The sequence below is a fragment of the Balaenoptera musculus genome, chromosome 2 (assembly GCF_009873245.2).
Source record: "Balaenoptera musculus isolate JJ_BM4_2016_0621 chromosome 2, mBalMus1.pri.v3, whole genome shotgun sequence".
NCBI lineage: Eukaryota > Metazoa > Chordata > Mammalia > Artiodactyla > Balaenopteridae > Balaenoptera > Balaenoptera musculus.
This window is the reverse complement of record NC_045786.1, coordinates 78072810-78096612: the sequence shown is the minus strand read 5'-3', so window position 1 is coordinate 78096612 and position 23803 is coordinate 78072810. Positions and strand designations below refer to the sequence as shown.

General features: G+C 38.5%; 1 protein-coding gene across 2 annotated transcripts in view; it reads right to left on the bottom strand.

The window, feature by feature from the left end:
- Positions 1-23803, bottom strand: part of PRTG (protogenin) — a 123662-nt gene that overhangs the window by 9700 nt on the left and 90159 nt on the right. For both annotated transcript variants that reach the window (XM_036844752.1, XM_036844753.1), the window contains exons 12-15: positions 11610-11705; positions 10389-10575; positions 9574-9701; positions 6306-6476 (exon numbers count right to left, since the gene is read on the bottom strand). In XM_036844752.1, coding sequence (XP_036700647.1) covers positions 6306-6476; positions 9574-9701; positions 10389-10575; positions 11610-11705 — 582 coding nt within the window. The remainder of the gene's footprint in view (positions 1-6305; positions 6477-9573; positions 9702-10388; positions 10576-11609; positions 11706-23803) is intronic.

The window sequence follows — 23803 nt, the reverse complement described above, 5'->3', positions numbered from 1 at the left end:
CCATTTGTTACCAAAGGAATGTTCATTTAAAGTATAAAAGCAGGGCTTCCCTGGTGGCGCAGTGGTTAAGAATCCGCCTGCCAATGCAGGGGACATGGGTTCAAGCCTTGGACTGGGAAGATCCCACATGCCACGGAGCAACTAAGCCCGTGCGCCACAACTACTAAGCCTGTGCTCTAGAGCCCGCGTGCCACAACTACTGAAGCCCACGTGCCTAGAGCCCATGCTCCGCATCAAGAGAAGCCACCACAATGAGAAGCCCACGCACCGCAACGAAGACCCAACGCAGCCAAAAATAAATAAATACATTTATAGAAAAAAAAAAGAATGTCACCATATGTCACAAGCTCTTGAACTTGTTATATCACCTCTCCAGACCTGAGTTTTCTTCTCTGTAAAATGAAGAGCTGGTGCCCATCCCCAAATACTAATTACTATTCATTCCACCTCCAATTAGCGCCTTCCACTCCAGGCACACTGCTGTCACTCCAGTCTTAACATCATCACCCCATACCTTCACGCTATCACGGGTCTCTTCTCTGGCTTCCCAGACCCCAACCTCCCCAGCTCCTCCACTGCCTGCCCCTCCCACCCCCAACTCATTCTGGAAATGACATTCAGACTTTTATAAGAACACAAGCTTCACGGGGCTCAGGGACCTCCTCTCTTTAGTTCACTGCTGTGTCCCCAGTGTCCAGAGCAATGCTTAAGTGCCTAATGGGTACTTATGCTGGTTAGTTTTATATATCAACGTGGCTAGGCTATAGTGTCCAGTTGCTAGCTCAAACACCAGTCTAGATATGGCTGTGAAGTTTTCTTTTTTAGGATGAAATTAATATTTAAACCAGTAGACTTTGAGTAAAGCAAATTACCCTCCATAATACGGGTGGGCCTCATCGAATCAGTTTAAGGCCTTAAGAAAAAAGACTGAGTACCCCTGAAGAGGAAAGAATTCTGCCTCCAGACTCAAGACTTCAACATCAACTCCTGTCAGAATTTCTAGCCTGCTGACCAGCTCTGCAAATTTCAGATTTAGCAGCCCCGGTTCCTTCAATCTCAATCTCTCTCTCTCTCTCTTTCTCTATCTCTCTATCTATCTCTCTATCTCCATCTATCTATCTATCTATCTATCTATCTATCTACCTACCTACCTACCTACCTACCTACCTATCTGTACATACATACACACACACATGCAAATCCTATTGGTTCTCTTTCTCTGGAGTACCCTGACTTATAAACTACTCAATAAAGATTTATCAAATCTTACAAATGCTTTTAACCTATACAATAAAACACTGTTTCATGCTAAAAACAAAAAACAAAAACAAACAAAAAACCTCTCAGAATATATTAGACTCTGGGGGCTTCCCAGGTGGCGGAGTGGTTAAGAATCCGCCCGCCGGGGCTTCCCTGGTGGCACAGTGGTTGAGAATCTGCCTGTCAATGCAGGGGACACGGGTTCGAGCCCTGGTCTGGGAAGATCCCACATGCTGCGGAGCAACTGGGCCCGTGAGCCACAACTACTGAGCCTGCATGTCTGGAGCCTGTGCTCTGCAACGAGAGAGGCCACGATAGTGCGAGGCCCGTGCACCACGATGAAGAGTGGCCCCCACTTGCTGCAACTAGAGAAAGCCCTAGCACAGAAACGAAGACCCAACATAGCAATCAATCAATCTCTAAAAAAAAAAAAAAAAAAAGAATCCGCCCGTCAATGCAGAGGACACGGGCTCAAGCCCTGGTCCGGGAAGATCCCACATGCTGTGGAGCAACTAAGCCAGTGAGCCACAACTACTGAGCCTGCGCTCTAGAGCCTGTGGGCCACAACTACTGAGCCCATGTGCCACAACTACTGAAGCCTGCGTGCCTAGAGCCCATGCTCTGCAACAAGAGTTGCCCCCCGCTCGTCACAACTAGAGAAAGCCCGTGTGCAGCAACGAAGACCCAACGCAGCCAAAAATAAATAAAATAAAATAAATAAATTTATTTTAAAAAAGCAAAGCGTAAGATTTTACGGTTGGAGAAAAGTCCCAGTATGCAGTCTCATACCTTGCTCTCTTCTGTCCACACTATGTGATTTTTTTGTTTCAATTCCACAGTCTTAGCTTCATCTCCATACTGATGACTTCTAAGTTATACCACTAGTCCATACCTCTCCCGTGAACTTAACCCTCCCACCGCTTATTCAACCTCTCTACTTGGACATCCAAGAGGCATCTCAAATGTAACATGTTCAAAACCAAACTTTTGATTTCCCCCACCAATTTTGCTTATTTTTTTTCTTATACCCCACATCAATCTGTGGCAAATTGAGTAGACTATTCCTTCAAATTAGGTTCTCATAGCTTCTTATTACCTTCCTTGTTATTATCTCTGGCCAAACTGCCATTGGCTCTCACACAGACACCTGCAAATTAAATGGTTTCCCAGGGACTTCCCTGGCGGTCCAGTGGTTAAGACTCCACGCTCTCAATGTGAGGGGCATGGGTTCGATCCCTGGTCGGGGAACTAAGATCCCACATGCCCCATGGCGTGGCCAAAAATAAATAAATAAATAATAAAATAAAATATACTTTAATAAAAAGAAAAACTTAAAAAGTAAATGGTTTCCCAATTTCTACTCTTATCTCCTTATAGTCAATTTTTCAGGTAGGCTGTTAGGCGGTTGCCAAAGTAAGCCTTTCAAAATGTAAATCAGATCAATGTCTTCCATCCCTCTTAGAAAAAAATCTGTGGTCCAGGAAGTCTGGCCTACCTGATCTTCCCTTGGCTACCTCCCCACCTCATTTCCCACTTCCCCTCACTCTAGCCTCCCTGGCCGTCTTGTTGTTCCTCTAAAATGCCAAGCACAACGTCTGTCTCATGGCCTTTGCACTTACCCCAGATATCCATATGGCTCTGCTCAGATGTCATTTCTTTCAAAAGAACTTACCCCACTACCTCCATCACTTTATTCTTTCCCCTATTGTAGCTTTCTTCTTAGCACTCATGACACTACCTGAATATTTATATATTTGTTTGTTACCTGAGATGTAAGTGCCAATGAGAAAGGGACATTCTGTTGTTCACTGTGGTATTGCCAATGCCTAGAAAAGAGCCTGGCACATAGTAATCCCTCAATATTTAATAAATCAATATGTTCTTACTATTAGTAGTCCAAGTTATTTGGTAAATATTAAGTTAAATGGATTCCTTTACTGAAGGACGTTAATTTCCGATGTCAATCTCTAATAGGAGGAAACGGTATATTATGTTTCTCAAACTTTTTTAGTTATGGAACTTTTTTTTTTTGAAGCAGGGCGCCTTTATGATCTTGGGAAACTAATGCTGTAAGGAACAGAGTCCAGAAACTGCTGTAGTAGAGCATGATTTCCTACAGTGCCTCGTAGGTTTTAAAGTAATTGAGTACTTTGTGCTGATTTACAGCAATATCAGGAAGGTAAAGGCTGTAATTTCTGACCCACTTTAAATTACACACAAGCATAATTTCATACTGCATTTCTAATAACCCATTTTACAATGTCTCATTTTAGCCACAAATATATGGTCACCAGGAACATTTTTAAAATGTTTTGACTAATGAAAAAAATCTTGTTCCACTTGGCAATAAATATGTGAATTAATTATATACATAAATGTGTATAAACATAATACGTATAGCAGATTAATAGATATATATGAGATACTGATATTCTTTCTTTTTCCCCCAATTTTTCTACACCATTATCTTTTCCAAAAGTTGCCAAAATTAGATACTATAGACTACTTTCTTTTTTTCTTTAAATGCCATGTTGTGTTCTTTGCTTTTTGTTTATAAGTGAGTAACTCAAACTCTTTTTTAAAAAAATTAATTAATTAATTAATTAATTATTTGGCTGCCATGGGTCTTTGTTGCTGCATGCGGGCCTTCTCCAGCTGCAGCAAGTGGGGGCCACTCCCCGCGGCAGTGCGCGGGCCTCTCATAGATGGCCTCTCCTGTTGCAGAGCATAGGCCCCAGGCACGCAGGTTTCAGCAGCTGTGGCGCACGGGCTTAGCTGCTCCGCAGCACGTGGGATCCTCCTGGACCGGGGCTCGAACCCGCGTCCCCTGCATTGGCAGGCGGACTCCTAACCACTGCACCACCAGGGAAGCCCCCTCAAACTCTTTATATTTTTCGCTCTGAAAAAAGTAAACTCAATTGCTTTTTACTCATATTGTTTATTTTGTTCTCTATGAATTACTAGCATTAGCTATGAAAAAGGTTCCCTACATTTAAAAAAAGACAAAAGCTCTTCATTGATGTTTCTTAAACTTACACAAGTAGCATAATGGCAAAAATAGAATTTTTCCCCCTATGCTTTATTATATAGTTAGGAAGGCTTGTACAGAAGTAAAAACCTCTAATTACATTTCATTTCGCTATTGGGCCATCAATGAGGCAAAAATGTTGTTTTCTGGGCCTTGTCTGAAACTGACAAATGAATGCATTAAAAAGAACCAAAACTAAATACTGTTTCTTTTTAGGCAGGTACAAATGAAGAGCCAAAGGAAGTATGTGCTCCTGAGATCAAAATGCTTTTATTAGTACTTATATAACACTCATTAAATCAGGTTAGTCACTTGGTCAAATGTTGTGTCAATAAATCATTTTGGAATTAATTAATGAAAACTGAATTATATATTTTAAGAATATTGTGGCAGACTGTAAGATGAATAGCCCTGCATAAATTATGCTTCCATCTCTCCATACCTGTGGGCAGTCCCTTCCCACACTAAGTCTGGGCTTGCCTACATGATTCGTTTTGCCAGTGGGATGTTAGCAAATGTGAATCAGGCAGAGGTCTGCAAAGCTTTGTATGTGGGGCTTCTTCCCTCTCTCCCGGATTTTGGAATTCTCTCACTGTTTTTATGCTACCCACACCCTGTTGAAACCCTGAGATGATTAGAGCCTCATGAGTGACCTCAGGAGACACCAAAAGAAGAACTGCCCAGCTGATCCAAGTCCAAACTGCTGACTCAGAGAATGTGAGAAAATAAAATGGCTGAGTTTTAGAGTGGTTTGTTAGGTAGCAATAGATAATGGATAAAACACAAAATTGTATTGCTGGCAGGTACTTATTATTACTTTCCAGGCTGTTCAGTGACTAGGAAAGCATTACTTAGTGGGGCACCTGCTTAATGAAAAATAGGAATATGCAACTATCAAAACTCCAGCTTCTGTTACCATTTGTTTATTTTACAATTACAAAAGTGTTATATTGACTACATCCACATTAAGTGACCTTAGAGTGTATTCTCTTAACTGGGTAAATATTCCCCTTAAAAGTTAAAATGTATGTGGAAGTGCCTGGCACTGTAAAGTATTTAGAATATGTAGATGGAAAACAAATTTCCTTCTCAAAATCCTTCTTAAGCTTTTAATTGCCTGGAAAACAGTTCTTAGCATGCATGTCTGAATTTAAAAAGTATCAAAATCAACTATAATTCAATAAAAAGTTAAAAGAAGTATCAAAATCATGAAATTATACTATTTATGTGATGGTCCATCCAAACATTGGCATATGAGACCTGTCCAAATGAAAGCTTCCAAAATTTAAAAAGGGCATATTATAACAGCATGAAGTAAGAATGTTAAATTCTAGAATACAGTTTTTCTCAGCCAAAATAAAATTGGTATTAAACAATTTAAATTCAGTGTTCCTAAGCCCTAATCAGCTTTTCCCTGTACTTAAGTGGACCCTAATATTCATATGGGTCAATTTATTTGCATGTGGACCATTTTAGTAGCTGTACAAAAGTGTTCTCCATTAAACCAGGTCTTCCTCCAGTGTTTGCTACTCCAGTGCAAGACACACAACCACTGGAAATCTAGTAATTATCTATAACAATTCTCACTTCCTTACCTTCTCTCTCCCTCCCTTAGTGACCAAGTCCTGTTAATTTTACCTCCTTACTGTCTGTCTGTCAACCACCCTCTTCTTTCCGTCTCACTCCTTACCACCCTAACCCGGGCTTATCATTCTCTTTCCTGGACCGCAACAATCACTTCCTAGTCTCCTTGCATTACTCTTACCCCTACTCCTCCTCTACCAAACCTCTTCTATTCACAATACTCAGAGTGATTTTTCTGAGGTATGAAATCAGGCTCATGCTTAAAGTATGTTGATGGCTTCCCAACGTCCTTTGAACAAAACTAAAATCCTTAATCATTTGTTACTTCATAAACATAAATTCAAAACAAACTCTAGATCCCTCTTTCCCTTTGTTTCCTTATCATTAATAACCTTACTTTTCATGCCCTTTGGTAAATTATGATCATATATACCTTCTCGGTGTAGGACCTGCCACTCTCCTGCAATCCAGGCCTTCCTGGATGCATACAAGATAGTGTAGCGCGTCACAACCGTCTCTGGGCCATCAGGAGGTTTCCAAGAAACCAGGGCAGTGTCATCCTCTATCAATGTCACTTTCACTCCAACTGGTGGGCCTGCTGGTGCTGTGCACACATGTAGAAAATATTGTATTATTAGGAGAAAATGGTCATTAAGTACTCAAATACCTGGAGAGGCACAGATAAGAGTTTAAAAAACTAGAAACTACTATAAAAACATCTCAAAATCACAGCTTTTACAGCTCATTAGTGACAATATCAAAATACGATTTTTCTCTTCTTTATCTGAAAACTCATTTCATTTTTATAATGTTTAAAACATTAAAAATATATAAAGGAGGTGGTAGATTCCTAGATGAGGAACTACTAAGTCAAAGGCTGTCAGCATTTCTAGGGCTCTTTATATTGTTTTGCCACATGGACAACTAGAAAGGTTTACAGTTCCACCAGGGCACCTGTGCATTACTCACTCTATTAGGTACTGAAGCTAAACTACATTTCTTACTAAAATGCATAGAATGTATATTTAATCTGATCTAGGAAGCCACTCAAGAAATACTTCTGAGACAAACATTCAGTTACTCTCCAAATCGTTGTGAATCAATGAATTTATATAACAGACTTTACCTCATATCTTATCTACCTTTACCTTATATCTATCTTAGACTAATACCTTATATTTATGAAAGGTAGTGAAGTCTTGGGATTTCAGTGGAGCCCATGTTCAATATGAGCTAAAGGTGTGAAGAGCTGGTTTTGGGCACTACCTCACATATGGAATATTGTCAAAACCATAGCAAAACAGCCCAATGCTCACTTAAATAAATATTCTTTGTTTTCTCTCAGCATCATTAAATTAGAGCTGCAATGGTCTTTACAGACCATCTACAGCTTCACCATCATTCTAGAGAAAAGGAAATGCATGGAGAGATATACCATGTTCTTGGATTGGAAGAATTAATATTGTGAAAATGACTATACTACCCAAAGCAATCTACAGATTCAATGCAACCTCTATCAAATTACCAATGGCATATTTCACAGAATTAGAACAAAAAATTTTACAATTTGTATGGAAACACAAAAGACCCCAAAGAGCCAAAGCGATCTTGAGAAAGAAAAATGGAGCTGGAGGAATCAGGCTCCCTGACTTCAGACTATACTACAAAGCTACAGTAATCAAGACAGTATGGTACTGGCACAAAAATGGAAATATAAATCAATGGAACAAGATAGAAAGCCCAGAGATAAACCCACACACCTACAGTCACCTAATCTATGACAAAGGAGGCAAGAATATAAAATGGAGAAAAGACAGTCTCTTCAATAAGTGGAGTTGGGAAAACTGGACAGCTACATATAAAAGAATGAAATTAGAATACTCCCTAACACCTAAACACAAAAATAAACTCAAAATGGATTAAAGACCTAAATGTAAGGCCGGACACTATAAAACTCTTAGAGGAAAACATAGGCAGAACACTCTTTGACATAAATTGCAGCAAGATCTCTTTTGATCCATCTCCTAGAATAATGAAAATAAAAACAAAAATAAACAAATGGGACCTAATTAAACTTAAAAGCTTTTGCACAGCAAAAGAAACCATAAACAAGACGAAAAGACAACCCTCAGAATGGGAGAAGATATTTGCAAACAAGGTAACTGACAAGGGATTAATATCCAAATTATACAAACAGCTCATGCAGCTCAATATCAAAAAAACAAAAACAACAAAAAAAAACACAACCCAATCAAAAAATGGGCAGAAGAACTAAATACACATTCCTCCAAAGGAGACATATGGATGGCCAAGAGGCACATAAAAAGATGCTCAACATTGCTAATTATTAGAGAAGTGCAAGTCAAAACTACAATGAGGTATCACCTCACACTGGTCAGAATGGCCATCATCAAAAAATCTACAAACAATAAATGCTGGAGAGGGTGTGGAGAAAAGGGAACCCTCTTACACTGTTGGTGGGAATATAAATTGATACAGCCACTATGGAGAACAGTATGGAGGTTCCTTAAAAAGCTAAAAATAGAACTACCATATGACCCAGCAATCCCACTCCTGGGCATGTACCTGGAGAAAACCATAACTCAAAAAGATACATGCACCACAATGTTCACTGCAGCATTGTTTACAATAGCCAGGACATGGAAGCAACCTAAATGTCCATCAACAGAGGAATGGATAAAGAAGATGTGGTATATATACACAATGGAATATTACTCAGCTATTAAAAGGAATGAAATTGTGCCATTTGCAAAGACGTGGATGGACCTAGAGACTGTTATACAGAGTGAAGTAAGTCAGAAAGAGAAAAACAAATATCGCATAATATCGCTTATATATGGAATCTAAAAAAATGATACAGATGAACTTATTTGCAAAGCAGAAATAGAGACACAGATGTAGAGAACAAATGTATGGATACCAGGGGTGGGGGGGGGTTGGATGAATTAGGAGATGGGGACCGACATATATACACTATTGATACTATGTATAAAGTAGATAACTAATGAGAACCTACTGTATATAGCTGTATATATACAGCTATATACTGTCTATATACAGGGAACTCTACTCAGTGCTCTGTGGTGACCTAAATGGGAAGGAAATCCAAAAAAGAGGGGATATATGTATACATACAGCTGATTCACTTTGCTGTACAGCAGAAACTAACACAACATTGTAAAGCAACTATACTCCAATAAAAATTAACTTTTAAAAAAAGGAAATGCAGGTTTAGAGACATGAAATACTTTAGCAACTGCCGTTGGTAAGCTACAGAATTGGTGCTCGATCAGGTATCATCTATACTGCACCATGCACAGCATCAGGCTACCGCTCACGTTAGATTCTAATGTGGGCTCCTAACATCATTAAATACGTTACTCACTTTCTTCCATTTTAAATTACTTGGGTGCAGCCTTGCACAGCACACCTGTTCTTAGAAAATGTAGCACCCCCTAAAGAGACCCTAAATTTAAGCCCACTTGCTTGTGCAATACATTGAGAGGAAAAATATTTTTACTGTAATAAAGGAAAAGAAACTTCAAAAGTTAAGAAACAAAAAAAATACATACACGTAGACTGGTAGGTGGCAAGCAGGGTAGTATCTTCTTCAAAGTGACGTGTGTGTGTGTGTGTGTATAATATGTAGATAAAACCCACAGGGGAGCTGCTTTCTTTACCTTCTGGAAGTGTAGAGTGGTAGACAACGGGGCTCCAGGGACTGGAAAGTTGATCCACATGCAGTCGAACAGCAAATTCATATTTGGTGTTTGGTTCTAGACCTTGAACCAACATGTGAGTTTCTGATCTATAATGAGTAATAAAGTAGTTAATGCTGGTAGCACATTGTTTCTAAAAGATTGTCAGTATTTCCAATCAATACAGGTTACTGTTATTATTTATTACCTCCTCATTTTCTTTAAAAAAATTTTTTAGATTAAAAAGCACTCTAATTTGATTATTAAAATGCTACATTGGGTATTATAGAAATAAGCCAAAAAACTGCCTCTCTGAGAGGAAACTAGGAAATTAACAATATAGAAATGTCCCAAATCAAAGGGATTTCTTCTGAAATACTATAAGTCAAATCACTCTTTTAAAGTATAATGATGGGCATCTTTCTAACTATAACCTAGCAAACAGAATAACTAGCTTTATTTTTTGATGCCAGCATGAAAATTGACTTGTTTCCTTCTTTAAATATGCTAAGTTTAGCTACTTGAAAGTCATCATATTGATAGTTTCTCGTCTAATCTTGTTGCATGAGGCTGGGGAAACAACAACAAAGAATCATTTATGAAAATTAAATTTCAAAATAAATGCGGTTTTCAGAGCTGAATATGGTAAGGATGCAAAATCCCCCGCCTTGACATAAGTAAGATAAGTTCTGAGACAAATGCTTACAGTTGAAGCTCAAGTTGGCCCAAGACAGTAAAGAAGGAAGTGTGAGTGCGGAGGAGAGCAAAGAAAACCACCATTAATAGAAGCTACATACGTTTGAAGGTATAAAACCAAAGAAGCATTCTGCAGGCCAACAGGGTTGCAGCGGATGGTGTAGTTAATTATTTGTGCAGCGGTGAACGCAGGTCTCCTCCAGTGCAGGAAGATGGCAGATGAGGTGTTGGCCTTCGCGTAGAGATGGTGGGGTGGTGGCGGGGGAGGAACCATGCGATCACGAACAGCTATTGAAAAAGACAATGTTAACTTACCACGTGGCGTAACATTTAATGTAGAAAGTGGTAAAATCATAACACCCCACCCTTCAGGTCTTTCTTCCACCAGAGGTTCAGAGTGGTCTAGAGATGTATCATTCAAACCTGAGCGACTTTTCCGTAAGTTAGATAAGGAATCAAATATTATCAATACTTAGAATGTAAGACAGAAGCACAGAGAAGTCAAGCTACCAGCCGAAGACATTCAGAACGCCAGCAGTAGACTTAAAACTAGACTGACATCCTCTTTAGTAGCAATAAAACCAAACAGCTCTCAGTAGCAATAAAACTGAATAGCAACTGGAAGGAAATAATTAGCCTCAAGGTTAAAGAAGATAAAAGAAAACTTAGTATCTGTAGGTATTCAGGGTTATTTTCCCAGTGAAATTTCTTTTTTTTTTAAATTTAATTTAATTAATTAATTTATTTTTGCTGCGTTGGGTCTTCATTGCTGCACATGGGCTTTCTCTAGTTGTGGCGAGCAGGGGCTACTCTTCATTGCGGTGCATGGGCTTCTCATTGTGGTGGCTTTTCTTGTTGCAGAGCATGGGCTCTAGGTGCGTGGGCTTCAGTAGGTGCGGCACGCAGGCTGAGTAGCTGTGGCTCGTGGGCTCTAGAGCGCAGGCTCAGTAGTTGTGGTGCACGGGCTTAGTTGCTCCATGGCATGTGGGATCTTCCCAGACCAGGGCTCGAACCCGTGTCCCCTGCACTGGCAGGCGGATTCTTAACCACTGCACCACCAGGGGAGTCCCCACAGTTAAATTTCTAATGGTCTCTTCCTTGCAAAACTAAAATAGGTTCTTATAATTAAATACATCTCACTTAAATATTTACTGAGTATGTCCTTGTTCAAGATACTATGTTAGGTATCCTGGAGGATATGAAAGTAGTAAAACCACCAAGGTATCCAAGTAGTAATGAGACTTAAATTTAAAGAAGGAGGAAGGGAAAAAAAAGAGTATGAGTCTTACATTGTGAAACAAGCTACTGTAACTCTTACTTACACACGCATCCCGGAGTACTGACTGTTTGATCTGCCTGGTAGCCATCTTCTATGTTGTTGTAAGCCAGCAATCTCACATGGTATTTTCTTCTCGGGTCTATAAAGAAACCAGCAGGTAACAATTAGGCCCAGCCCTCTAGATAGGAACAAAGGTTCTACAGCCTTTCTAGATTTTGGTTTAAAAACCTTCTGAATGCATAAGAGCTCTAAGTAAAATGAAAATTTTCTCTCTCCTTGTTCTACACAGTGACTCAGCAGTTCGCCTTATTATGACATTGCTATCGTGACTATCTACCAATTAATAAAATTTTATTTTATTTAACCTTATTTCAAACAATAACATTACCACCACTGTTCTTCCTCCTCTTCCTCAACTGACCAGACATAGATTCTTGATTTTAAAAGCCTCGGGCTGCCTGATGGATTCCTTACAAGTGGTTATGCTACAGAGAAGTTTTCTGTTTAGTTATTTGAGGGTAGTTAACTTAAAAGCATGGAAATCAAACTGAGATTGTTTTCCCCCTAAGAGGTAAGAAGAATTACAGTTGTCATTCTTTAGTACCTTTGAAAATGTTTATAACCACGTATTATTTAAGTTTATTTCACTGCGTGCCCTTTTCCACAAACCTACATTTTCAGTTGAGAGCTAAATTTATCAAGAAAGATGAGTTGGAGCTCCCTCTACTGGTGTTCATTAACTAACACAATACAGAAACTGAAGTCCATCCCATACATATAAAACAGAAATTTTTTTCAGGTTTTTGAGGAATTAAGTGGTTACAATTTTAAATAATATACTTTAGAAGATATTCAAGAAGTTTAATGATATAAATACGTTTAAATGTAAGTGCTTATGATAACATTTAACTATAAAGTAATACTTGCTTAGGGCAAAAATAAAACTATTCAGAAATAATGTATTCTTTTTTCTCCCCCCAGCTTCATTAAGGTATAGCTGACCTTAAATAAAGGTTGTATATTTTTAAGGTATATAACTTGATGTTTGATATAGGCATACACTGTGAAATGATCACTACAATCAAGTGAATTAAAAGACCCACCACTTCACTAGTTACCATTTGTGTGTGTGTATATGTGTGGTGAAAACACTTAAGATCTATACACTTAGTAAATTTCAAGTATACAATACAGCTTTGATAACTATAGTCATGCTGTACATCACATCTCCAGAACTTACTCATCTTGCATAACTGAAACTTTGTACCCTTCTCCCCATTTCCCCCACTCCTGGCAACCACCATTCTACTTTCTGCTTCTATGAGTTTAACTATTTTAGATTCCATATATAAATGAGATCATGTAGTATTCGTCTTTCTGGCTTATCTCACTTGGCATAATGTACCCTAGGTTCATTTATGTTGTGCAAACGGCAGGATTTCCCTCTTTTTAAAAGTTGAATAACATTCCATTGTATATATATATGCCCCATTTTCTTTATCCATTCACCTGTTAACAGGCATTTAGGTTGTTTTCACGATAACTCTCTGAGGTACTGATCTCATTTCCTTTTGATATATACTCAGAAGTGGGATTGCTGGATCATACGCTAAGTCTATTTCTAATTTTAATGCATTTCTGTATTATACTTCTCTAAATAATAATAAAACAAACACATAAATAAATCCAAGGGAATTTCACAAGGGAAAGCAATCATCCTTAATAGATATATCAAATGTGAAAAAAAACCCTTAGAATAATAAAAATAATTCTAGATTGAATTCAAACATTTAATATCCAAAAACAAGATGTAAAGTTTATTAAATTCTCCAATGTAATTTAAGAATTTGTATAAATATTTTTGAAACTGATGTATTTTAATATTTAATATTAAAATGTATTAAAAGGATGTCCTAAAATATAAAAATTTTATTTCTATCTGTTTTGACAAAATTACACAAGAAGAAAAATTTATACAACTTAGAACATTTCTGTATTTTCTAGATAGAAAGTTGGGAAGACTAACAACATTTGACCATCCTATAGAAAATGTTTTTTAGATATATTATCTTATTTGAGTATCACAAAACCCTGTAAGATATATGTTATTCCCATTTTATAAACTGTGGTAAAAAGGTATTAACTAGCATGTCCAATGTCACACAAAGCGGAACCAGGAACTTGTGGCTATTTCTCTGACAAAGGACAGGGCCTTTAAATTTACACAAATACATGTGTCTTTGTCACAGCAAGTATGTCTCCTTATAATGATTTTTTTTTAAATTTTTTTTTAAATTTTTATTTATTTATTTATTTATTTATTTATGGCTGTGTTGGGTCTTCGTTTCTGTGCGAGGGCTTTCTCCAGTTGCGGCAAGCGGGGGCCACTCTTCATTGCGATGCGCAGGCCTCTCACTATTGCGGCCTCTCACTATTGCGGCCTCTCACTATTGCGGTCTCTCTTGTTGCGAAGCACAGCCTCAGAGGCGCAGGCTCAGTAATTGTGGCTCACGGGCTTAGCTGCTCCGCGGCATGTGGGATCTTCCCAGACCAGGGCTCAAACCCGTGTCCCCTGCATTGGCAGGCAGACTCTCAACCACTGAGCCACCAGGGAAGCCCTATAATGAATTTTAACATAGAAATATTTTCAATTTATAATTATCAGAAAACATAACCACATTTGAATTTCATCACTGAAATGATTTCTAACGTTCAGCACTGAAATTCTAAGATTCAAAAGGTTTCTGTTCAGATCAATGGCTACTTCATTTGAATCTGTTTTCTTCTTTCTTTCCTCTTATTGCTGAACTCATTAGTCAACTGAATCCTGAGTTCCGTATCTCATATACTCCTTCTGAATGGGTATAAATGAAATTCAATTGGATCTCTGCAGAAGTTCTTCAGACATATTTCTTTATTCTGTCTCTATTCAATTAGAAGAGTACTTTTAGGAAAGCCTCCTGAGTGTGATAAGGTGTTAGACCAGGAATTAGGAGATATAGAAAAGGAAGAATGAAACAGAATTTGCCCACAGTAACTCACATTCTCAGGGAACCACACACAGATACAGCAAACTCTCGTAGAAAGCTGATTTTGATGAGGGTTATCATTAGAGGTGGAGAGATTAATCTTTTTTCCACTGTGCAATCAGTCAATACTTCATAAATACTTCTCTGGAATGGTTATTTATTTTTAGCCCTAAAATTGATTCGTTTTTCCCTTCTTCCTCTTTCAAAAAATGAGCTGCCTACACTAAATTTTAAATCCAGAATTAACTTTTTTGTTGTTGTTGTTGATCAGACAGAAGCAGCTTACATGTCCTAAGAAGATGGGAGAACAGAGTTGGTTCCTCAACATGGCCAGCACCTGGCTATTACCCACTCAGCACAGACGCCAGCAAGCCCAACACAAGAAGAGGCAGCTCTTCTGACGCCCACCTGGAAATCATCCACGTAGCCAGAGCAACAGTCTCCAATGCTGGGCTCCTTCCCCCTGCTAGTTTATGTGAGGTCAGGAAGAGGCAAACCATCAGGCAGGCAAATAGAGTACACTAGGTGCACGAGATTCCTTTCTATCCACACAAAAAAAGTAAAACATGAACCAGGATAATTGGAAATTATTTTAGTAGAAAAAAAATAAAATTATAGGACATACTGGTAGGAAAAATAACGTAAAGGAAAGGGAAAAATCCATTCACCTTTGTTCACATGTGATCTACTCTTCATGCTCTATAAAGAAGCTATTTTAAAAAATAAAAAGTGCCACTACGGATAAAAGCCTTTATACACACATTACATTCTTGTGGCTTCATCAAAGATGTATATATTCTGATGTCTAGTGAGTTGTGAAGCCTGAACAAGTCCTCTGTCCTATATGTTACATTGATTCCCTTTCGTATGGACTCTCTGGTGTCAATTCATGCTTGAACTTATAATAAACATTTCGTCACACTAAAAAAAAAAAAAAAAAGTGCCAGGTTGGGGGCCAAGCTGAGCTGTGGGTCACCTGCATCTGCCATGTACTCCTCTCTCTTAGGTTTTAAAAATGAGTCCAATTTCAAAATCTCGTCACTGTATTATTTTGGTTTGTGAATCCAGAGACCCCAGAAAAACCTGGCTCATTATTGTTCATCAATTTGCTAGAAATTCAATTTCATCTACTTTTGTAAATTTAAGAGGGGACCCAAGGACCAGAGCCCTCACATGATGTTAAGATGAACATTACCAGGCAATAAAAGTTACCAGCTAAGAAAGGAAACCGAGAACAGCTGCACAATTAACAAAATTAAGGATACAGAGTAAAAGAATAAAGTTTAGGACCAATATGTTAAGTACAGTTAAATGCACAAATAATGTACCACAGCAAAGTGGCACAAGTCTTAAAACTCTACAGTTCTGCAAAGACCCTCTGATGCGTAAGGGACAAAGCAGACACTCAGGATCAACGCTGTGAAATGCCACAGGGAGCCAGTTCCCAGGGTCTGTTACAGCCTTTCTTGAGTCAAGCACTGCCACGTATGTGGTGCTTGGTTACACAGGACTCAGCAGACTTAGGCTATGTGGTTTAGGGGGAAACCAGCAGAGTCAGGAAGAGCAGCCACAAAGGACAGTGCAAGCCTCCTCAAAACCCCGTGAGGGAAGGAGAATGAGAGAGAGGGGAGAGAGCTGGTCCCAGTTCCTTCAAAACTCAAGACAAGGAGCATAAAAACCACTCCTCAACAGGGCCAATTTTTATTTTTTAACATCTTTATTGGAGTATAATTGCTTCACAATGTTGTGTTAGTTTCTGCTGTATGACAAAGTGAATCAGCTATACATATAGATATATCCCCATATCCCCTCCCTCTTGTGTCTCCCTCCCATCCTCCCTATCCCACCCCTCTAGGTGGTCACAAAGCACCGAGCTGATCTCCCTGGGCTATGCGGCTGCTTCCCACTAGCTATCTATTTTACGTTTGGTAGTGTATATATGTCCATGCTACTCTCTCACTTCGTCCCAGCTTACCCTTCCCCCTCCCCATGTCCTCAAGTCCATTCTTTACCTCTGAGTCTTTATTCCTGTCCTGCCCCTAGGTTCTTCAGAACCATTTTTTTTTTTTAGATTCCATATATATGTGTTAGCATACAGTATTTGTTTTTCTCCTTCTTACTTCACTCTGTAGGACAGACTCTAGGTCCATCCACCTCACTACAAATAACTCAATTTCGTTTCTTTTTATGGCTAAGTGATATTCCATTGTATATATGTGCCACATCTTCTTTATCCATTCACATCTGTCGATGGACACTTAGGTTGCTTCCATGTCCTGGTTATTGTAAATAGCGCTGCAGTGAACATCGTGGTACATGACTCTTTTTGAATTCTGGTTTTCTCAGGGAATATGCCCAGGAGTGGGATTGCTGGGTCATATGGTAGTTCTATTTTTAGTTTTTTAAGGAACTTCCATACCGTTCTCCATAGTGGCTGTATCAATTTACATTCCCACCAATGGTGCACGAGGGTTCCCTTTTCACTACACCCTCCCCAGCATTTACTGTTTGTACATTTTTTGATGATGACCATTCTGACCAGTGTGAGGTGATACCTCATTGTAGTTTTGATTTGCATTTCTCTAATGATTAGTGATGCCGAGCATCCTTTCTTGTGTTTGTTGGCAATCTGTATGTCTTCTTTGTAGAAATGTCTATTTAGGTGTTCTGCCCATTTTTGGATTGAGTTGTTTCTTTTTTTGATATTGAGCTCCATGAGCTGCTTGTATATTTTGGAGATTAATCCTTTGTCAGTTGCTTCGTTTGCAAACATTTTCTCCCATTCTGAGAGTTGTCTTTTCGTCTTATGGTTTCCTTTGCTGTACAAAAGCTTTTAAGTTTCATTAGGTCCCATTTGTTTTTGTTTTTATTTCCTTTTCTCTAGGAGGTGGGTCAAAAAGGATCTTGCTGTGATTTATGTCATAAGAGTGTCCTGCCTATGTTTTCCTTTAAGAGTTTTATAGTGTCTGGCCTTACATTTAGGTCTTTAATCCATTTTAAGTTTATTTTTGTATATGGTGTTAGGGAGTGTTGTAATTTCATTCTTTTACATGTTGCTGTACAGTTTTCCCAGCACCATTTATTGAAGAGGCTGTCTTTTCTCCATTGTATATTCTTGCCTCCTTTATCAAAGATAAGGTGACCACATGTGCATGGGTTTATCTTTGGGCTTTCTATCCTGTTCCATTGATCTATATTTCTGGTTTTGTGCCAATACCATACTGTCTTGATTACTGTAGCTTTATAGTATAGTCTGAAGTCAGGGAGCCTGATTCCTCCAGCTCCGTTTTTCTTTCTCAAGATTGCTTTGGCTATTCGGGTTCTTTTGTGTTTCCATACAGATCATGTAATTTTTTGTTCTAGTTCTGTGAAAAATGCCATTGGTAGTTTGATAGGGATTGCAATGAATCTGTAGATTGCTTTGGGTTGTATAGTCATTTTCATGATGTTGATTCTTCCAATCCAAGAACATGGTGTATCTCTCCATCTGTTTGTATCATCTTTAATTTCTTTCATCAGTGTCTTATAGTTTTCTGCATACAGGTCTTTTGTCTCCTTAGGTAGATTTATTCCTAGGTATTTTTTTCTTTTTGTTGCAGTGGTAAATGGGAGTGTTTCCTTAACTTCTCTTTCAGATTTTTCATCATTAGTGTATAGGAATGCAAGAGATTTCTGTGCATTAATTTTGTATCCTGCTACTTTACCAAATTCATTGACTAGCTCTAGTAGTTTTCTGGTAGCATCTTTAGGATTCTCTATGTATAGTATCATGTCATCTGCAAACAGTGACAGTTTTACTTCTTTTCCAATTTGGATTCTTTTTATTTCTTTTTCTTCTCTGATTGTTGTGAGGGCTAATTTCTTAATGGTCTCGAGGGTGATAGGTAGCATTTGGTTTCTGGTTAAACTTGCTTAAAGATTTAGCAATATATAAAGATGAAGGGTCAGGAAAGAAAGCCCAAATTAATTTAACACACATCTGACTAAACCTTTTGATATGTAACTCTGGAGTGTCAGTTTAAGTTAATGTGATCGAGGTCTCAGCCAAATTAACCTGTCTTTCTTTATTAGGGAGTCAACCTGTGGCCAAAAATGAAGCTCTCCCTCCTGAAACATTACTATGGCTATACCCTTTACCTTTCTCCACTGGCTCTAGGACCTGCCTCACCTTCTTCCCCTTCTGTTTCATTCTCACTACCAGTTCTTCTACTTGAGTTTGCTTCACATAAGGAATCAGAACCAGAAGTCTGGTTGGCCAAGAAAGAGTCCACAGGTATCAAATACACATTTATCAAGTACCTACTAAAAGTCAGGCACTGTATGGAAGACTCAAGCATTAGAAAGTTGTAACTCTTGCTTTTAATTTCAATCTACCAAAGGGGACAGACTGGGAAATGAAGACATTGTATGTATTGTTTACCAACTGTGTAGCCTTGGGTAAGTTTCTTAGTTTTCTAAGCCTCATTTATTTTCATATGGAAAATACAGATGTAATCCCTTATAGGGATTTTAACAGTATTAAATGAAACCATGCCTATTAAGGACTTAGTACAGCAGCTCCTATAATTAGTAAACACAACATTACTGTTGTTTTTGTTATGTGAGTAAAGTTGCCTGGGAGAACAGAAAAGGCACCGCCAAAACTACGCTGCACTTAAGTTTGGGAATCGTCTTTGTGAAGGCAAATGAGTAGGAAGGCTGTTCGCTCATACAAGCAAGGTCTAGAATCCAGAATATCAGCAAATTTGCAATTAGCAGACACTGAAGCTGAGCTCTAACTACTCTCTAACCTCATTAACATTCCCTGGTTCATAGGGAATGAGGCAAAAGCTCTCAAGTGTGTATCTGAGTTGTATACATGATTGAAGGAGCTGTGTTTTGTGTTTATGGCCACGAAGAATGCTTGCTGTTTTGGCAACCATGTCACATGGAGTACAATCCTCTCAGTGTCAAATCCATCTTCACCCATGTCTTCCATATTAATCGAATAAGCTATCATCTGCTAACAAAAAAACAACCTGATGATGATAAATGCTTTGGAAAGCAACTTAATAGATCTCTTTCCTAATGGAAGAACAGTAGATGGTTTCACAAAAACAAAATATGGAAAAGTTTGAGGACTAGCATTAGATACAGCAAGCAGACGAACACAACAAACTAATTTATTGTTAATTATATCCAGTTTTAACAATTAGGTGTTTATTACCTTCAGTGACAACTCAGAACAAGAAGAACAAAGATCAATAAAATGAGACTCCCTGTAATGCCAAGGTCTTTTAAAGATGCACACAGATTAAAACTGATCAAGAACCTGTCTTAATTCCATTCTAAAAGCATATGATTTAACAACAGTGAATTAACTGTATCTTTATGCAAAATCTTAAGTAACCTACTAAAATTTTTGGTACAATATACCCATTTTTCACTGCAACGTGTTTCCAAACACCACAAAACAACAAAAAAACCCATGCCTTCTTCCAGGGTTTTACCTGACTAACTTGCGTTTCTCTTCTCTATCACTAGATGGCATCTGTGTGCCTGTAAGGAGAGTGATGACTCATCTAGCTACTAAGGCGAGAGCTATTCAGATATCAGCTGAAACTGATGAAAGAGCAATTCAAAACAGGTATGCATGAACTGGGGCGACTGCTTTAGTTTCACCAATTAAAGATTTCATGAAATGCAAAGCTGTAAAAGGGAGAAGGGCTGCCTTGGATCAGCGTTTGTCATACACAGAAATATTTCACATGAACTTTAAAAACCCTGTGAGTAAGGTACTGTTTTCATCACCTGTCCCATACAGAGGAGGATGCTGAGACAAACAGAAGTAAGGTAACTTTCCCAATGACTCAGCTCTACTAAGAACCTAAGAGACGGTTTAGCACGAGGGTTAAGGGCTGAGATGTCAGACCCAGACTCCCTGGATTCCAATTCTAGCTTGGTCAATACTGTGTAACTTGGGAAGTTATTTTCTCTTCTTTACCCTGGTTAAGATCACCTGTAAGATGGGTACGATGATGATAAGGCATCTATCTCTTAAGGTGATGGGAGGATGATATAGATTGATTCACATAAAGTGCTTAAAGTAGTACCAGTGTATGATAATAACATCAATAATAATAATAACCTACCAATAAAAATAATATACAGATAGAAATATCAGTAGTAATAATATAATTATTAGAAGCATCTCATAACTCCTAATCCCTCCTCCCTCTCATGTAGAAGGGCAGGATGGTGTAATGGTGAAAGGATAGACCCTGGAACCAGACTACCTGGGTTTGCATTGAGTTTCCTCTTCTATAAAATGGGGATTAAATGAGTTTATATATATAAAATGCTTAGAAGAATGTCTGGTACTGAGTAGGTGCTTTTTATTTTACTTTATTTTTTTTTGTTATTTTTTTTTGTTTTGTATTTTGGCCATACCGCACAGCATGTAGAATCTTAGTTCCCCGACCGGGGATCAAACCCATGTCCCCTGCATTGGAAGCGTGGAGTCTTAATTGCTGGACTGCCAGGGAAGTCCCGAGTAGGTGCTTTTTAGTGCTGAATAAATATATGTAGAGGAGGGGGCTGGTTTGAGAATTGGATTTTAATCTTGGATTTAGTAGCTGTGCGGCTGCAAAGGTGGTCTCCTGGAACTCAGTTTCCTCGTCTTTAAAATTAGGAAGTTGAAATATATCGGCTGCTCTCAAATTTGTTTATGTAATATTGTAGTAGGGGAGCTAAGACAAAGGAACAAAAAAGCACCATGCAAGACAGGAGTGACTGCTACAAAGAGATTTGTTGAAACTCTAAGGGAATTCTAAAGAGGGAATGGTTACTAGTAGTTTGGGGGGGTGGGGAGGACTTCATGGAAGAAGTGCGTCCGAGCAGAATCTGGCCTTCTAGTAAGCGTGGGGAAGAAAAGATTGAGGTCATGGGAAGAGTACAAGCAAAGGCTCGGGGACAGGAACACATGGATCAGGGATGAGTGACAGGGAAGAGCTCAGGAAAGGGTGCATGATGAGTGAGGGTCACAAAGAAAAGTTGGGCTGGGGCTACATTTCACAGGGCTTTGAGAGCCGGGCTAGGCATTGTGGATTTTATTACATATGCACAGAAAACAGGTGACTAAATGAGATGGTTGAGAGAAGGGATTAACGAGAAGAAAGAGTAAGAAAGCTCCCAAGTTCCAGCCTGGCTTGACTGACAGAAATGGAAGAGGATATGCCTGGTGGAGGCACTGACATGCCAAATCAGAGATGCCAGAGGAGCATTCAAATGGAGCTGACCAGCGGGCGACTAAAAGTGTCAGCTGGAGCCAGCAGTTAGGATGGAGAACCACATTCAGCGGTCATTTAAATGGAGGATGGGATGCCACGGATGAGGAAAGACAGCAAGGACTAGAAACCTGGGGGCAAGAAGAGAAGTGGTCTTAAAGAGTCATGAGGAGAACAGGGAAGGTAAAATACCATGGAAACCAAAAGAGGGTCGGCTGACAATATCCAAAGCTGCAGAGAAGTCACCAAGGGTAAGAATGACATCTGGTTATCTAGGTCTTTTAACAGAATAAATTCATCAGGAAGGGGTGAGGTTAGGGGTAGCAGAAAACATGGAGTTAAGGAGCAAGGAAGTGGTGGGACATCGGAGGAAGAGCTATAAAGGGGAATGAAAATGCATTATCTTATGTACCAAAATGTTAACAGTGATATCTAGCTCTATACGGTCAAATTTTTAGTTACTTTGCTTCCTATATTTCTACCTGTTCTACAATAAATATGAATTGCTGTGGTAATAATAAAATAGTAAAGAATTGTTGGGAAAACGTATTATCTTTTTTTAAAATTAATTGATTAATTTCTTTATTTTGGCTGTGCTGGGTCTTCATCATGGCGCACGGGCTTCTCTAGTTGCAGCACACGTGCTTAGTTGTGGTATGTGGGATCTTAGTTCCCCGACCAGGAATCGAACCCAGGCCCCCTGCATTGGGAGCGTGGGTCTTAACCACTGGACTACCAGGGAAGTACCTTGATTACTTAGATTTTTAATAAAGATTTCTTCTCCCCTTCAGCTACATTTAGCAGGGTCAGAATGAAGCACATTAGGAAACTGTAACTGGCAATAGAAGGCACATCTTATCTCAGATTAGCATCTTTAGTTCTTAGAGAAGGAAGGAAGATTAGGTATTATTTTTCCACATCTTATAAATGGGGAAATTGAGGCACAGAAAAGCATGGAGACTTGCTTTTGGTTGTGCAGCTGCAGTAATAATAAAATGGTAAAGAATTGTTGGGAAAATGTATTATCTTTTATATGCCAACAAACTAATATGTACTTATATGCATTACCTTAAATAATCCTTACAACTCTATAAAATAAGATTATTTTAATTTTATAAAGATACTTCTATATAACTAGCTTTCCTTTAAAAATTAACCATTTTTCTATATAAAATACCCAAAAATCTATTTCAAATCTCTTTGATTCTTTAGTACGATAGAAATAAGTTGGGCTGTAAGTTCACTTATTATATCTTCTACAACATAGAGTAGCTAGGTTTTTTAAAACTTGTTTTTGTTGTCCTTCAGCTTCAATTCTGTGCTTCTGGGCCTATGTGATAAAGCCAGGGGCCCTATAATCACTGATGTTTAAGAAGTCAGAGAGCAAAACATGTGAGAACATGTGTAAAATTAAGAGAATATATTCTAAAGAATGTCATCCTCTCCTACTGCATGGCTTTATGACTTAAACCCTATTTTTTGGCCTGCTTCCGGATTTAGGTTATCTCTGAAGTAGGCCCTGAATAAGTGGGTGATACTAATGTACATTCAAAGTAATCAGTTACACAGTAGAACAAAAGCAGAATAATCAGAGATTTAACCATTAAGGAATAAAATTTACTTTAAGGAGAAAACATTTAAGAGTTCCAATCCTTTTGGATTTTGATCATTGTTCCATCCTTACACATCTTTATTTAAGGTACAAAAGGTAAAAACTAAAAGGCTCACTTCGTAGGAAGTTCCCCCACCATACCTTCACCCAAACACTATAAAGACCAAGTGTTCTCTGATTGGAGATGAACTCAGATGGTAAAAGAGACGGACATCAATTCAAACTTTATGGATTCTTTGTTATAATACTGACATTTCTAGAAGTTTGGCTTCCTGAAAAATGCACAATAGAAAATTATTATTTATTTACAAAGTGTTTAGCTGTGGACCAA